Consider the following 16854-nt stretch of genomic DNA (forward strand, 5'->3'; position numbering starts at 1 on the left):
CTATCACCCTTTTAATAATGCAGATTAAACAGAACTCAGTGTAAAACAAAGAGAAGCACTGCTCTGTTGTCAACATGGCATGTTACAAGCAAAAACTCCAAAGACTGAGGGGGATGCTAATATTTGGCACAAAACAATGTAATGGCGCACACTAGCACTTCTCAGAGCAAGAATGAGAATGCTTGGGCAAGATACTTCAAGATGTCATACTGCTTGGGAAAATGTTGAGACTTTAGCGTATAATTAAAATTTTTATTTTACCTATTTTTCTGCCTTCAGTTGTGAATGCTGACTTCTCTTTAATCAAGGTCCCACTGTATTTTAATTTTGTGCAATGGCCTTGATCATAGAGACCCTTAGAGGTTCCAGAGTTCAGTCACTTCATTTTACAGATGAAAAAAAGGAGGCTTGGAAGGGCTAAGCAACTTACCCTATCACTTAGGCTACTTACGTAGGGTAGAGCCAGGGTTTAAACTTAAGTCCCTCTGACTCCAAATCGAGCACTCGCTCCTCAATATGATAATCATGTCTGCGGTTAGACAGAGAAGAAGGCTAAGTTTGGATGTTTTTAAATTCAAGATTTATGATTCTGTTATTTTCAGAGACAGTTTGAGACAATGTATACAGTTAACACAAATGGACAGGAAATTTCTAATTTTTAAATAATTAAAAAGAGCTTATGTGATAGGTTTGTTACTCCAGCTGAGCACTGAACTTGGCTCTGAACTTTGTGGCAGTTAAAAGGCAAGAATTGTTTAGGGAGATGTTTGTCTGAGAGGTACACAAAACAGAAGGAAAAACAAGGACACAATAAAAAGAAAAAACAGAAAAAACAGAAAAAAAGATGACAGCAGGCAAAGCAGGAAAAATAAAACAAAACACCCCAACCTTAAACTTAAGGAATGACGTGATTAGCAGTCTCATATTCCAATGGGAGCTCATTTATTCCTGTCACTCCCCACCAGACACTGGCTGTTACTAACAGCTGAGGAGTTCTACTCATTATTACAAAGATAAAGATCTGAATCTGGATTACCATATTATTTCAGCATACTGAATATGTAAAAAATGGTACTAAACTGGCTTGGGTAAAAGATTCTGTTAATTATGAAAATAAAAACCTGCCAAATTAATCTTTGATGAATTGAGACGATTACATGATTAGGAGCTCAGCCTAAGTTCTTTGATATCCAGTTTTGCAGTTCACCATAATAAAATCCTTTCTCCCCTGTTTTGGAAGGCACATCAGCATGTGTATTAAACTAAGTGTCCATCACAGTCAGCTTTGTCATCAGACAGTGGTGCTGTTGTGATGAGTTTTATCTAGATTATTATAATCATTAGCTCATCACCATCATATATACAAGGCATGGAAATTGTTGAGGTATTCAAAATGTGAAAAGTATCATAAAACCAAACTAGAGATTTGTCTTTCATGATTTTAAGTTGTATCTGTAAAGTCTTGTTTCCAAATAAACTCTTCTGTGTACTTGGTGCCCAAGCTGCAACTTTCCACACAGGTAAATACAGCCAAAGTCCCCCAGTCAATGCTTCTGCCCAGTCTGTCAGCCTTCAGGTAATTTAGAAGCTGTGGCATAACCTAAGGAAAGACAACAAAGAATTGGAGAGCAATACACCCTTGTTCTTGTTTAGATTAAAGCTAATTATAACAAGCTTGGGTTTTTTTTTATCATTTTTATCTTAAATTATTTTAAGTATTTAAAAAAGATCATAGTTATTATGCAACTACATTTTCAGACAATTCCCTGGCCCCCTCAATGGTTCAATTTTGATGTGGCCTTCTGTTTAACATACATGCCTGTTTGCCAGAAAAGAACAACCAAGTAAGTAGGTGCAAACCTCATTTCAAAATCTATAGGTCCTAGAAATATCATCTATCCTGGCTGATTTTTATGAAAATAGCACGGATAGTTATGTTGAATAAAAATATTACCCAACTAATTGGCCAAAATATACAAATAGACAGTTTTCTACAGAAAAAAATTTAAACTACCAACAACCATATGAAAAAATACAAAGAAATGCAAATTAGATTAGCAAAGCTGACAAAAAAGTGACAAATATTAGAGGTGTTATGGGAAAATGGGTAAATTGATGCATTGTTGATAAAGCTGTGAATTAGCCCAGTCAAACCGTAAAGAAAATTTGGAACTATAACCAAAATGTTACTAAAATCTTGCATACTGATTCAGCGATACCACTACTACAACTAAAACCCAGAGATCAAGAAAGAGAAAAAGGACACATATGAACACAAATAATAATAGCAGCTTTCTGTGGAAGCTAAGAACTGGAAATTTAGAGATGCCCATTATTTGGGGAATAGTCAAATAAATTATGACATATAAATGTAAGAAACTAAAGATGAAAACCAGAGAAACATATGAAGACCTAAGTTTACGAACTAAGAAGAATCAAGTAAGGAGGACCAAGACCACTATTTATACAATAACAAAATTTTAAAGAAAAGCTACTTTGAAAGATTTAGGAACTCTGAACAACACAATGATCAAATACAATTCTAGAAGATTTATGAAGAAACATGCTACCTATACCTCCTGCCTCAGGGTACAGAACGAGGCATATTTTAAAAAACCTGGCCATTGAGAGTATGAGTTTTATCACAAAGGTTTTAAAATTCTCTACCTCTCCTCTCCTTGGGGGTGAAAATATGGGAAAAATAAAAAAATAACATTTTGGTCATTTGTATTTTTTACTTTTTTTATGTGAAAAAATTATAATTTAATGAATTTTAATGATAGTCTAATGTTTAAAAAGAGTAATACTAATAACAAGTATGGAAACTACAACTTATTGATTGAGAAAAGAATAAAAAAGTAGAATGGTAGCAATGAAGTTTTATTTTAAATTGATTTCTGTAATATTGGTTGATCTGAAAATCAACCTGTAAAAAAATCTGTAAAATTCCAAATTGCAATTCCAAAGTAACACACTAGGAGACATACTTCAACTGGATAAAATATCAAATGCTTTAAAAATGAGTTTCAAGTAGATTTGTGGAAAAAGTAAAATCCCTACCTAAAATTATTTTGACAAAAATACATAAAATATGATGTGAATAGCCCCTATTCACCATCTAATAACAAACTCTGTCCTTCAAGGAACTTATACTAAATACATTTAGATTTAAATGAGATTAATCCATATGATAAGTAAATATCCTTTAGATTTTTTTTTTTAAACCCTTACCTTCTGTCTTGGAGTCAATATTGTGTATTGGCTCCAAGGCAGAAGAGTGGTAAGGGTAGGCAATGGGGGTTAAGTGACTTGCCCAGGGTCACACAGCTGGGAAGTGTCTGAGGCCAGATTTGAACCTAGGACCTCCCGTCTCTAGGTCTAGCTCTCAATCCACTGAGCTACCCAGCTGCCCCCTTCCTTTAGATTGAAAAAAATCTATTTCTTTCCCTCCCAATTCCCCCTACTACTATGAAAAAATATATATATTTGAACTATTCATAGTCAAACAAAACTAATTTTTGCATTGGCCATATTCTCATGGGATCTTTACACTTGATCTTAGCCAAAAGGCCGAGAAGCCTTAAGATCTTTAGAATCATGGTAGGTAAATGTGTTTCTTAAAAAGTCTTAAGTCTATCAAAGGTAGGTCTTTCTAATACTTATTTTTTAACCCTTACTTTCTGTCTTAGAATCAACACTGTGTATTGGTTCCAAGGTAAAAGGTCTAGAAGACAATGGAGGTTAAGTGACTTGCCCAAGTTTATACAGCTAGGAAGTATCTGAGGCCAGATCTAAACCCAGCACCTCCTATCTCTGGGCTTGGCTCTCAATCTATTAAGCCACTTAGCTGCCCCTCAAACTGATTTACTTTTAAAACATTATTACTATCATTAATTTGTGAGGAATCCTCCTGTCATTTATAGACCTCCACAGGACATCCTCCATGACATGTCAAATATATTTTCCCCTATTTTATAAGTTATAATAATTTTTATTATCAATGTGATGAATAAAAAGAACATTTCCACATATCTAGAATCTCTGTAAATAGATGAATTTTTATAAATTTATCATGTTATTTTTTTAAATCCTTACCTTCTGTCTTGTCTCTAGGCCCAACGAGCCACCTAGTTACCCCAAATATCATTTTAATTGCATAAGTTATTCTCTTACATATGCTCACTTCACTCTGTATCAGTTCATATAAATCTTTCCAGTTTTTTCTGAAACCTTCCCTTTCATCCACATTCCAGCACAACAGTATTCTATTAATTACATTCATATACCATAACTGATTCCGCCATTTCCCAATGAATGGGAATTCCCTGTTTCTAGTTTTTTACCACTATAAAAAAGGGTTATTATAAATATTTTTGTACATATAATTCTCTTGCTTAAAAAGGGACCCCGTTTATAGCTAAATGCTATAAGTGCAAACACTCTTTGTAATCTGAAAGACCCATGATTTCATCACTGAGTAATCCCCCTGATTCACATCACCTTTCCCCATTGTTTTCTCATTCCCTATAATTCATGTTCAAGTCTTTTCATAAATGTTCCACAAAGGATTCATTCCTTTTATGTGGCAAGGACAGATACACTGGAAAAAAATTAACTAATTCAGAAAATAGACTAATTTTTTCCATGGCCATCCCTTATTTCAGAACTCATACCTGGAATTCAAATATCCTCCTGGCACCACATGGACAATTTGGAATATCTTGTTCTTGAGGAATATTTTCACCAGAAATCCAGATGGGGTCAATACCTCTGCCATATCTAAGAATCTGAAATCAAATAGGAAATTTCTAAAGTTACTAACACAACATCTCTTACAAATTACATCTTACAAAGAATTATAAGAAAATGAGATTTTTCATCAATTAAGTGGTTTTACAGATAGCTCCTTAGAGCTTAGGAATGTTTCCCTAAAGTTGGCAGAGTTTGATGTAGTGTTTCATAATATTTCTCACAAAATACCCTACTTAATAAGCCCTATTAATGCTTTCTCAAAACATATGCTCTGATATGAAGGCTGGCAAGTCAACTCAGTTCATCAGTAATGAAGACAATATGATCAAAAGAGAAAACTCTCCAAACTCTTCCAAGCCTACTCTACTTAAAACAAACCTTGCATTCCACTTAGTGCAGCTAGTGGTGCAGTGAGAATGAAGGTAGACTATCTATAGTCTAAATCTTTCCACTGTCACCATACTTAAAGTATATGCTTATGGTTGGTCAAATAAAATAAGAAACAAAATTAGAAAAACTAAACAAGTGTCAAAAGAGGCATTCAATGGATCGAGACTAAAAATAAAGTTAAAACCCATTAATAAATCAACTCTTCTAAATAGCCACTGTTCTGCTCTCAAATCACTACATAGCTGGAAATCACACTCTTCTTTCACAGAATCCAAACAGAGATTAGTGTGGTAAACCCTTCATATAAGAGAATGCTCTGAACTTCCTTCCACTTACACTCTTCCTCTCTTCTCTTCAAAATGCTGCTTAGGGTTTCATTATAATTTAGAAACTGGGCTTACAAACTGAAATATACTTTTTTTTACAGGTAGCTGGCATGTTTAAAGTGAAAAGTAGTGAGGCAAATTGTACAGTACAGAGACCCAAGAGTGACAAAGCAAAAAAGGAGAATTAAATTATCTTCTTCCTTCCAAAAAGACTAAGTGCATAGATCCCATCAAACAATGATGGTCAGGTATAAAAAGAAAAAAGTTTTATCAAAATTATGAATCATGAAGAATTATTATAACCATATTATCAAAGCATTATTTTTATAGACTGCCCATCAAGTCACAGGCCTTTCTAAAAATATTTGTTGTGGTGGATTTTACCTTGTATAAGTACAAAAAACAAAATATTTTTCTAAGGTAAATTATACAACTTGTGTATTTTACCTGCTCTGGCTCAAGGGCTATTTGAGTTTTAAATTTCTGGAAGATTTCATCTTCCCTAGATTCATGCTTTGCCATTGAATCCAATTCTGCTTCAAGTGCTTCATCTGAAAGAGGCAAGCAAATACTATAAACAAATTTTAATGGCAGCAGATAAACAATAATAAAACCCATTTATTTAGCACTTAATAGTTCACAGAACTTTTTTTAACAAGTATGAGATTCTAGTGCTGGTATTATTCCATTTTACAGATTAGGGCATGAGGATCAGAGATATTAATAACTTATCAGAGTTCTTCCTACAATGCTATATCATAGTCATTCAAAGTAGCATTCATATTGAGCAAGTTATAGTATATGATTGTGATTGAATACTATTGTGCTATAAGAAATGACAGGCAAGATGATTTGGGAAAAACCTGTTAAGATTTATATGAACTGATACTAAGTGAAGTGAGCAGAACCAAAAGAACATTGTACACGTAACTGCAATATTTTTTGATGAATAACTTGTGAATGACCTAGTTATTCTCAGCAATTCAATGATTCAAAACAATCCCAGAGACTCATGTTGAAAAATGCTTTTTGCTCTCCAATGAAGAACTCATTGAATCTAAACACAGAATGGAACACACTATATTTCACTTTCTAACTTCTCTTTATTTTTTTCAGTTTGAGATTTCTTCCACAAAATGACTAATATGGAAAAATGTTTTATATGACTGCACATGTAAAATCTATACCAGATTGCTTACTGTCTATGGGAAGGTAGGAAGGAGGAAAAGAATTTGGAACTCGAAATTTAATCAAAAAATTGTTTTCTGTAGGAGGTCAAGAGAGAAACACGGCCTGTTAGCATAATCTCTGGACCCCATCAGGACCAATGTAGTTTGCAAAGTCTCTACGCTGGGTTCTGTGAGAACAGATGGCCTACCCAAAAACCTTTTGACCCCTTCTCTATGGCTCCTCTTTTTTATTGAAAAAATATTAAATTAGTTTTTAGGATAGCCTCAAGTTTTATAAAAAGCCTCGAAGTACTACTCTATAGTAAACCAGCAGTTGAGGAGTTAGCAATTTTTCCTAAGCCAAAAAGAGCAGAAATCAATAGAAGCTGGATTGGCCTTGTAACTATTTCTAGACAGCCAAGGTCAAAGTAGGCAGAGTCAGACACCCTTCGTATTCAGGTAGGTACTTTCCACCCCACACCCCACACAATGTTAAAGGCTTATTTCTGACCTTAGATATTGTCTCATATGGCATAATCTTTATGAGGAAATTTTTTTGTAAAACCATATACTAATCATGATGTAATTCTGTAACCTTGGTGTGTCTGCACAGCTGCAAACTTCTTTGTGCTTTGTAAGAAATGGCTCTTTGAACAGAATGTATAAAATAAAAAAAGTTCAGAGGCTTTTTGGAGCAGCCATGAGCTAACGGCAGCCCCCAGTATCAGCTTCATTCTTTCTCACCTAAACCATCACCTCCCAGACCCTTGGAGCTGTTGGATAGCTTTCAACAGTTTTCATATGTAATTGGGAGAAAATAAAATATTTTTTTAAAAAAAGGTTCAGCTGAGACAGGTAGGGGGCTCAGTGAACTGAGAGCCAAGCTTAAGATATGGGAGGCTCTGGTTCAAATCTGACCTCAAACACTTCCTAGCTGTGTGACCCTGGGCAAGTCACTTAACCCCCACTGCCTAACCCTTACTGTTGTTCTGCTTTTGAATCAATACACAGTATTAATTCTGTGAAGGAAGGTATGAGTATTTAAAAAAAAAAAAAAAAGGTTCCACAAAGTAGCATTCATACACTTACATCTTTCTTTTTTTTAAGGTAATATTTTCTGTTTTTACATCTCCTTTATTTCTATACAATTTAAGTGAGGTGGGTAGATAGTACAATATATAGTGCTGCTCATGAAGTTAGTGTGTGAGACAGAACTAAGTGTGCTATTCTCAGAATGAATATTCAGCTTACAATGGCCAGTTTGTTATACCTTACGTTGATTGAGGACTCTGGGACAAGTTTGGGAGGGAGACTGATCAAGGCCAGAGAGGGCAATAAACAGTTCGGTTGCTCAAGGCTAGGTGCAGGGGCCTGACAGAGAACAGGGAGGAGTCTTGTGTAGATATTGCCTGTTTGCTGCCTAGTCAATCGGCACTTGAGCACTTCTTAACCCATCACTGAAGTGCTCTTTTTCATGAAGGGAATAAACAACTGCCTCTTTTTACTCCTACCTTCTGATTCCAGGGTGACTTTGAGTGAGTGGGGAACTGGTCCTCATTTTTTACCTCACACATTAGGAAGATGTGGATTCAAATTAGACATAACTGTGTGACTCTGGGTAAGTCACTTAACTTGTGTCTGCCTCAGTTTCTTCACCTGTAAACTGAGGAATATAGTAGTATCGACCTCCCAGGATTATGAAGGATCAAATGAGACCTCCTTTATAAAGTTCTTAACATTGCCAAACACATAGCAGACATTTAACAAATGCTTTCTTCCTTCCATCACAAATGTCTATCCGGGGTCAGTTGGGTAGCTCACTGGATTGAGAGCCAGGCCTAAAGATGGGAGGTCCTAGGTTCAAATCTGGTCTCAGACACTTCCCAGCTGTGTGACCCTGGGCAAGTCACTTGACCCCCCATTGCCTAAAAAGGGAAAAAACAAAACAAAACTGATACTAAGACGGAAGGGTTAAAAAAAAAAACAGTGTCTCTTCACATCCATCAAATTAGGAAAGATGACTGAAAATGAAACTGATTAATGATGGAGTGCCTTTAAGAAGACAAGCCCACTAATCCTCCTATTGTAATTGTAAATTAGTCCATGCTGGCTAGGACACTGAGAATTCAAATGATCTCCTTTGAATCACACAGCCAGTATGTGCCAGAAGCAGTACTTAAACCCACAATCCACTATCTACTGCAGTATAAGCGAGAAAGCAGAATGAGCAGATATATTTGTACATGTAATCTATTAAAGGAAGAAAGAAATGTGGAATGGGAGCAAGGTTAAATAAAATTTCCCCTCCAAAACAGGTGGACATATTTACATACCCAGGACTACACTGCCTCTGTTTTCATCCTATTACATAATGGAATGAGAATGGAAAATGTATAGGTTAGTGTTCTTTTTCCTCCACTTATAGCTTACACATCTGTCTAGCTGATAATGAAATTATTTTTGCAATAAAGGTCTTTTTTTTTTTTTTTCAATAAAAGTGAATGGACTCTCTTATTCAAATTTACTTCTTACCCATGCTGCCTATGAGTTCTGAATTGTCACACTTTCCCAGGCCTTCTGCAGTGCAGTCAGGAATACTGTCCGGCTCTATCTCTTCTGTTTCTATTACAATTTCATATTCCGGAAAAAGGAACTTGTGGTCTGGGATTTCAGACCATGAATTATCTAGAAGAATATATATGCATTAGTTACCATGTAAAGTCACAGATAATCACTCAAAGATAACAGAAAAAACGACTTTGTGGGCTTCTTTATGAGTTCACAATCTATTTACTACAGCCCTTCAAATAAAACTAGTTGTTGGGTTCAGGAATGATGGATGCTGAGGAAAAGCTTAGAGGGAAGGGAAGTGGCAGAACTGTACCCGACTCTCTTCAATCCTCTAACCTATACCAGATTCCTGGGATTTCAAAGAAACCTACCTATTTTTAAACATCAAAATTCTTAACGAACATTAACAGAAATTTTAACACATGCTTTTTGATAATTCACTCATGTTATATTTCAATTGGTAATAATCCATCCATAAAGTACTTAATTTCTAAGAAGATACCATATCATATGATAGAATATGATAAAGTTCACAGAAAGTAATCATCTCTCTCAGCTTAAACAATTAAAGTGTCACTTTACAGGAAAGTGCACTCTCTTCTCTTTTCTTTGCCAAAGGGGATTATGGAGTGTAGAATACTGAGTATGTCAGAATTTTCAATATTTTGGCTAGTTTTATATAGCTTTTTTCTCATTTCCCCTTTTAAAATTCTTTATCATAAGAGATGACTCTAGGAGGAAAACAGGTAAGAGATGACTCTGGGAGGAAGACAGGCAGTGGGATACAATGGAAAATGTAGGTGATATAAAAAAATACATCAATAAATTTTTTATTTAAAAAAATTAAAGTACACCCTAGCAGTTCATCTCTTTAAAGTTGCATCATTTTTTTTACATCTCTATTAAAGCCTCGGAACCACAAAATAGAAGGATAGGAAGCTGAAAGAAAATTATTTGGAAAATAATTTTTTAAAGTATTTAACTTACCTGATGCACAAGATTGTTTATGTCCCAATTTCCAATCCAGAGTCTGATGATCCTTACTACAATAATGAGCCTTATGACACTTGGAACAAACTTTGGGACCCAAACAGCCACAAACCCTACAGAGATGAACACCAGACCGAAGCTGTACACTTGGAGAATCATTTACTTCATCTGGCGGCTCATCAGATGGTGGCTCATAAGAGTAATGGTCATTTTTCCTGGGTAGCTGATTCCTAAAAACTAGACAAGTAGAATGAAAAGAATCAAAATGTAGTCATAAAAATACTATGCCCATAAAAGATGGGTTCTCTAAATTATATCAAAGAGAAAATCATAGATATCAGGGTAAAAACACCTTAAATGCTTCTGGAGTTGTTCATAATGCCAAAGATATCTGTTAGTTACCAAGTGACCACAGAGTTAGGCTGAACCATCTTGTTCATATAATTACAGGCTCTTGCCTCCACTTTTCAGTTTATAGATAATGGGGAATGACACCCTACTTGTACACATCCCTTTTTAGATGAGTTTTCCATTTCATTTGCTTTTTTTTATTGGACTGAATTTATTTGATTCCCCCACCCCCATCCCCCATTTGATTCAAATCTTTTCATGGAAGTTCCTAGGCAACATTTTAGAAATATGCTGATGGAGAGATTTTTGCTTAAGCAAAAATTGGACAAGAGGATCTTTGAGGCCTCTTTCCTACTCCAAGATTCTGTAATTCCATAAAATGCCACATAGAGGGAAAAGTGGCAACTTTTTTTTAATGGAGTAAATTTCAGTTCAACTTAATAAATAACTTATCTATCAGTCTGAACTAATAAAATGGAAGAAAATACCTCAAAGAAGCATGACAACCAGAAACTGCACTACACTTAAGAGTCAGGAGGTACCTGGGTCTGAATCCTATCTTACATTTTCTAGCTTTGTGAACATGAACGTGGCACAAAAATCACAATAAACTTTGGTAAAGACATTCAAAAATCCCCATCCTCTCTGACCTCAGTGAAGTATTTGAAGTTGCTGACCTCTCTCTCTTCCCACCTCTCACTGATTCTTTTCAGCCTCCTCCAAAACAGCATCATTCATGCCCCACTCTTTATGTGTGTCCCAGGATTCTGTCCTTCTATCTACCTACTGGACATCTCTACCTTTATGTTCCACGGATATCTGAAAACTTTGCATGTCTAAAATACAACTTTTACCCTAACCTCATCTTTCTTCCTAACTTCCTGACAGAAGTCAAGGACTTTTCTGTCTTTCCAGTATACAGATTCACAACTTAGGAGTCAACCTCCACTATTCTCCTGAACTCAATCCACATATCCATACAGTGGCTAAATCTTGCGAATCGCACCTCCACAATATACCTCTCTCATCTGTCTCATTCTCTCTACTGATATCACAACCATTCTACTTCAGGACCTCATCAATTCTTACCCAGACTATTGTAAAAGACTTGCAAAAGTCTCCTTGCCCTCAGACTTTCCCTCCTACAATCCATCTTCCACATAGCTGCCAAATTGATATTTCTAAAGTTCAGGTCTGACCATGCTACTCCCTTGTTCTAGAAGCTTGAATAGATCCCCATTGCCTGTAACCATATAAAAGATAAACTCTTCTGTTTGGAATTAAAAACCCTTCACAACCTGGCACCAGCTTCTTTCCAAGTTGATCACACATTAGACCACATGACTTTTACATGGCAATCAAATTGCCTAATGTGCTATTCCCCAAAGATGAAATCTCCACGCCTTTGCGCAGGTTGTCCCCCAACCCCAGAATGTTCTCCCTCCTGACCTCCAGCTCTTGAAAGTCCTGACTCCATTAAAGGGTCAAGTTAAATGCCCTTTCTTCAGATTTCCCTCACTTCTCATTCCCTGCCCCAGTTTGTTAGTGCTCCTTCATTACTTTTTCTTTACTTCTTAGATGCTTTGTATCTAAATCTAAATCTGCTCTGCTGCACATTGCACCCACTGTTTGTAGATCTACACTCTGTAATAGGGAAATTAGAGAGAGAAGCATAAGACTGAAAGTTGGCTTTAAGGAACTGACACTGGCACATGCCAAAGAATTTTGGAGTAAGTATTCTAGAAGCTGGGAGGAGAAAAAGGGTTAACTGAAAAACCACTAGCACTTGATCCTTGGTCTTGGACTGCCTTTTGGATAGTGGTCCTACCCAAGGGAGGAAGAGCTGCTTCTAGGAGCTTTTCCTATCTCAAGTCTTTGGAGAGTAAAGGACCCTGTGGTTCCTCATCAGCTGAAGAGCACTTTGGTGCAGATCTGATTATCCCTGCTGTCTGTAAGTGTGTGCCAACTTGCCTGGGCTTTATTTATATTATGTATATACATATATATATATATAAAATTATTATTATTTATGTATGTATATATGTATGTATGTGTACACACACACACACACACACACACACACACACACACACACTATAAGGTTGGGCTTTGGGTTCCAACCCAAGGTCAAACCCTGCAGAGTGGGGCTCTGTCATTTTGAGCCACTGTTAACAAACCCTTGAACCAACTTTTGGAAGTAAAGGGAGGTAATTTTAGCCAGACAGATCTTAGATTTTTCTGGTGATTTAGCTAGATTAGGGAGTGGCAGCTACCATCAAGAAAACAGAGTTTTGTCTACAGACATAGCAAGGTTCGAGTGAGAAGAAATTTAGAAGTAGGGACCTCTCTTTTCCTAATCCTCATCTCCTAATTTATTTTTAATTAAAGAGCTATTTTTTATATATCTAAATATCTCATTGGTTTCAGGGCCTTGAGCAAATCTGCCTCAGTGAAAGTGGGCATCTGCTTCATTTTTGCTAGTAACAGCCTAGATACCCATAAAATTACAGCTGGGTATCTAGACAGTTCCCTAGGCTAAATTAACACCTTGGTCCCCTTTCACTAACCTGTTTTTTCAACTCTGAACAACAAGCCATGGATTTGAAACAGACAGAAAGATTTAATCCTTCCTCAAGACACTTAGAAACTGTTTCATGTTGGGCAAAGCACTTAATCTCTCTTTACAATTTCTCAAATCTTTAAAATTAGGAGATAAATAGTACTTACTTCTTAGGTTTGTTGTGAAGTTCAAATGAAATATTTCTAACGTGCTTTGTAAACCTTAAAGCACTACATGACTGTGATTTGTTAGTATTATCATCACTACTATTGTTACTGGGGCCAAACAAAACAAATACAATCCCTCTCTCATGTTAGCCTTTCAAAATACTAGAGGTAGTCATACACACTAATAATAAAGAGGGAATCTCATAACACTTATATAGCACTCACTATGTACAGGTCTTTACAATTATTACCTCATTTGATCCTCACAGCAAGGGGTGGGGGTACTATCCCATTTTGCAGACGAGAAAACAGGCAAATGGATGCTAAGTGATTTCCCCAGGGTTACAAGGCTAGTGAGTGTCAAATTTGAACTCGGGTCTTCCAGACTCCAGACCTAGTGCCCTACATTTACTGCACCACCATCTAGTGGTAATCCTGCCTGTCGGTTACTGTGTCAGTGATATCTCACTTCATTTGAACCACTGTCTTGTGGGTTGTTTGGTTTTTTTTAAACTTTTAAAGTGGAGCTAATAACTGTAGCATGTACTTCTATACTGAGTGAATACATATATGGCTAATTTTTTTTTTAACAAGCCAAAATCCAAAGAGGGGAGGGGAGGATCGGAGGAAAATCTTTAAAGGAGCAAGAAAATAATCGTAGGAAAGGGAAAGGGATGTGAAAAAAGGAAGGGAGGACTAGGAAGTGGATGCAATCCTGTACTCTAAAGCACTTCACCCTCAAAACACACATACACTCGAGGAAGGACTTTTTCTCCACTGTCCTATTTTCCCCATGACCTCCTTCCCTCTGGATAGGTGGTAGCTCCCTCCCGGAGTCAGGAAGACCGAGTTCAAATCTGGCCTCAGACACTAGCTGAGTGATCCCGGGCAAATCGTTTTAACTTTTCTGCCTCAGTTTCCTCACCTGTAAAATGGGAATAATGACACCTACCTCCCAGAGTTGTGGCGAGGACGTTATGAGGTAATAATCATAAGCCATGAGGCGTTACATAAACGCTTCTCTTCCCCTTCCCTCACTCCTTGGATCTTCTCTCGGGCAAAACCAAAGAGGGCACAGCTTTCTGCCGACACTATTAGAAAAGATCGGTCGACCTGACCACGCTAGGTCTCGGCCTTCCCTGCTGGGTGGAGGAGGCGGCGGAGGCTCGGGGAGAATGAGCGGGTCCTGACCTCGGAGCGCGGCGCAGCACGGAGGCTCCCGACAACAGAAGACGAAGAGGTCGCGGTGGAAAGCGTCATCGCGGCCCGGGAGCGGCGCGTACAATTGCAGTAGAAAGGCGAGCGGGCGGTGGCATAGCGGGCAGGCGAGCTCCGTTGGGCCAGGCAGGTCACACTCGGAGAGCCACGCGGGCCGTCCTCCAACCTTGCTGGGAAACTGCTCGCTCCGCAGGCGCCAACCCGGTGCTTCGACCGCAAAGCCCAGCTCCACCGCCGGAGCTAGGGCCAGGGCCTGGGCTGAAATCTGGGCGAGGGTCGGATCCAGAGCTGGAGTTTCAGCTGATGCCATGACAATGCTCCAGGTAGCTAGCTACTCGCAAAGACCAAAACTCCCATTTAGTCCAGGTTCCGTGTACCGGAAATAGCCGGCCAGAGCCGGAAACGTGCGCTATGGAAATGGGTCCGTCACATACTGGGCACCCGGAACGTTGGACGATAAGTTTCCTGGTCAGATGCAGTCTGCTCTCTTTGTTACGAGGGAGGGTCCTTTTGAGGGTAACATTTTAAAGTTTTCAAAGGACTTTCCATTACATTATATTCACTTATTGCCCTCATTTTTCAGGTGAGGCTCAGAGCAGATGTTGCCTAGAGTCCAGATAGTGTCAGAGATTTTTTTTTTAACAATAAAGAAACCCATTTATTAAGTTAAAACAAATCAGAGGATAATCTTAATGCAAATTGAAGATTATTTTTACTTTATTATTCTTGAGGGGGGCCTGTCTTTTGCAATATGTCTAATATGTAAATATTTTGCATGACTGCACACGTGTATATATATAATATTTATCAAATTGTGCATTCAAGGAAGGGGGAGAGGACAAAGTGAAGGACATAATTTGGAGTTCAAATTTTTAAAAAATTGTGCCTGTCTTTGTCCACACATTAATATATTCGTGGGTGGACACGTGAGAAAGAGAATTGGAAACTGAGGATGAGTGAAGAAAATAGAGTACACAACAAAGGAACAAAGACAATGGCTTCAGGAACATGGGATTCAGCGTGCTTGCTCTTCTGATGGTGGTAGAGAGAGTTGCACATGTTCCCAAACTTTTATTGGGGTGTCAAGGAATGTGGAATGGGAGGTAGCTAATGAACATGTGACATGGTATAGGATTTAACATTGGCTCAATAGCCAACCACATGATCAAAGAGGTGGTTAATCAAACAGATGCTGTAAAGGAATGTGGTCTAATAAAGTGTTAGCTAGGACCATTTGTCTCTGCACAGGAATTCTCTTGACCATATGGTTTGGAGAGCAGTTAGGATTTACAGAGTACCAGCTACATACCGTGATCCAGAAATAAAATGACCATGAGTCTGATACTTGAGCAGATGGGTTACAATAACCATGCATCAATAATACTTTCAAGATGATAATATACCTGGTATGCCACAAAAATGTTTAAAAATTTTTGTTTACATATAACTGAAAAATAAAATAATTAAATGTCAAAACAAAATAAGAATAAATTATACATGGATAAAGAATTGGAAATTGAAGTGATCCATTATGCTGTAAGAGATGATGAACAGGATGCTTTCAGCAAAAGCAGGAAAGACTTACATGAACTGACATAGAGTGAAGTGGGCAGAACCAAGAGAATATTACACACAATAACAGCAATATTATATAATGATCAGTTGGCTACTTTCAGCAATACAGTGATCCAGAACAATTCTAAATGACTTATGACAAAGACTAGTGCTAATTATTTTTAAGAGAGAAAGAAATATAGGATTTGATGGAGGGAAAATCAAAATGACAATACTAAATGTTAATGGAAATAATTCACACAAAAATGAAAGGAGGTAGTAGAATGAATTAGAAAGAAAAATCAACTACCACCTGTATGCAAGAAATAAAATTAAAATAGAAAGTTTTTTATGGAATGAAAATGATGGCCTTGGAATTGAATTTATTATGCCTCAGCAGAATCTCAAAAAGATCATCAAAAATTATCTGAGACAAAGCAATATTAAAAACATATTGCCAAGAGAAACAAGTAAAGTCTAATATGATTAAAGGTATTAAAGATAATGAAAAACTATATTATATATCTAAATACACTTATATACACACATACCCTGAATAGTATATGATCTAAATACTTAAAAACTAAAATACATTAAAATGAAATTTAGAAAGTAAGAAAATAATTGTAGATGACAAACATTCCTCTTTCTGACAAATCTCATAGGAATATAAATTAGAAAAAAGTTAAAGATCTAAATAAAATATTAGAAAAATGTACTTATGATAGTTTTGATGATTGTTGAATGGGAATTTTAAAGGGGTTTACTTATTCAACATCAAAAGTGCCTTTATTTTAAAAAATCAT

The 16854-nt window shown here is 36.9% G+C and overlaps 1 protein-coding gene across 1 annotated transcript; it reads right to left on the minus strand.

The window, feature by feature from the left end:
• Positions 1-562: 562 nt before the first annotated feature.
• Positions 563-14804, minus strand: PDCD2 (programmed cell death 2). Its single transcript, XM_044675820.1, has 6 exons — positions 14468-14804; positions 10196-10435; positions 9170-9322; positions 5916-6019; positions 4674-4787; positions 563-1600 (listed from the first exon to the last, which is right to left on the minus strand). The coding sequence occupies exons 1-6, from the start codon at positions 14802-14804 to the stop codon at positions 1442-1444; spliced, it is 1107 nt and encodes a 368-aa protein (XP_044531755.1). The 3' UTR covers positions 563-1441.
• Between the last annotated feature and the right edge of the window lie 2050 nt (positions 14805-16854).

Source organism: Gracilinanus agilis, chromosome 4 (genome assembly GCF_016433145.1).
Source record: "Gracilinanus agilis isolate LMUSP501 chromosome 4, AgileGrace, whole genome shotgun sequence".
Lineage (NCBI taxonomy): Eukaryota > Metazoa > Chordata > Mammalia > Didelphimorphia > Didelphidae > Gracilinanus > Gracilinanus agilis.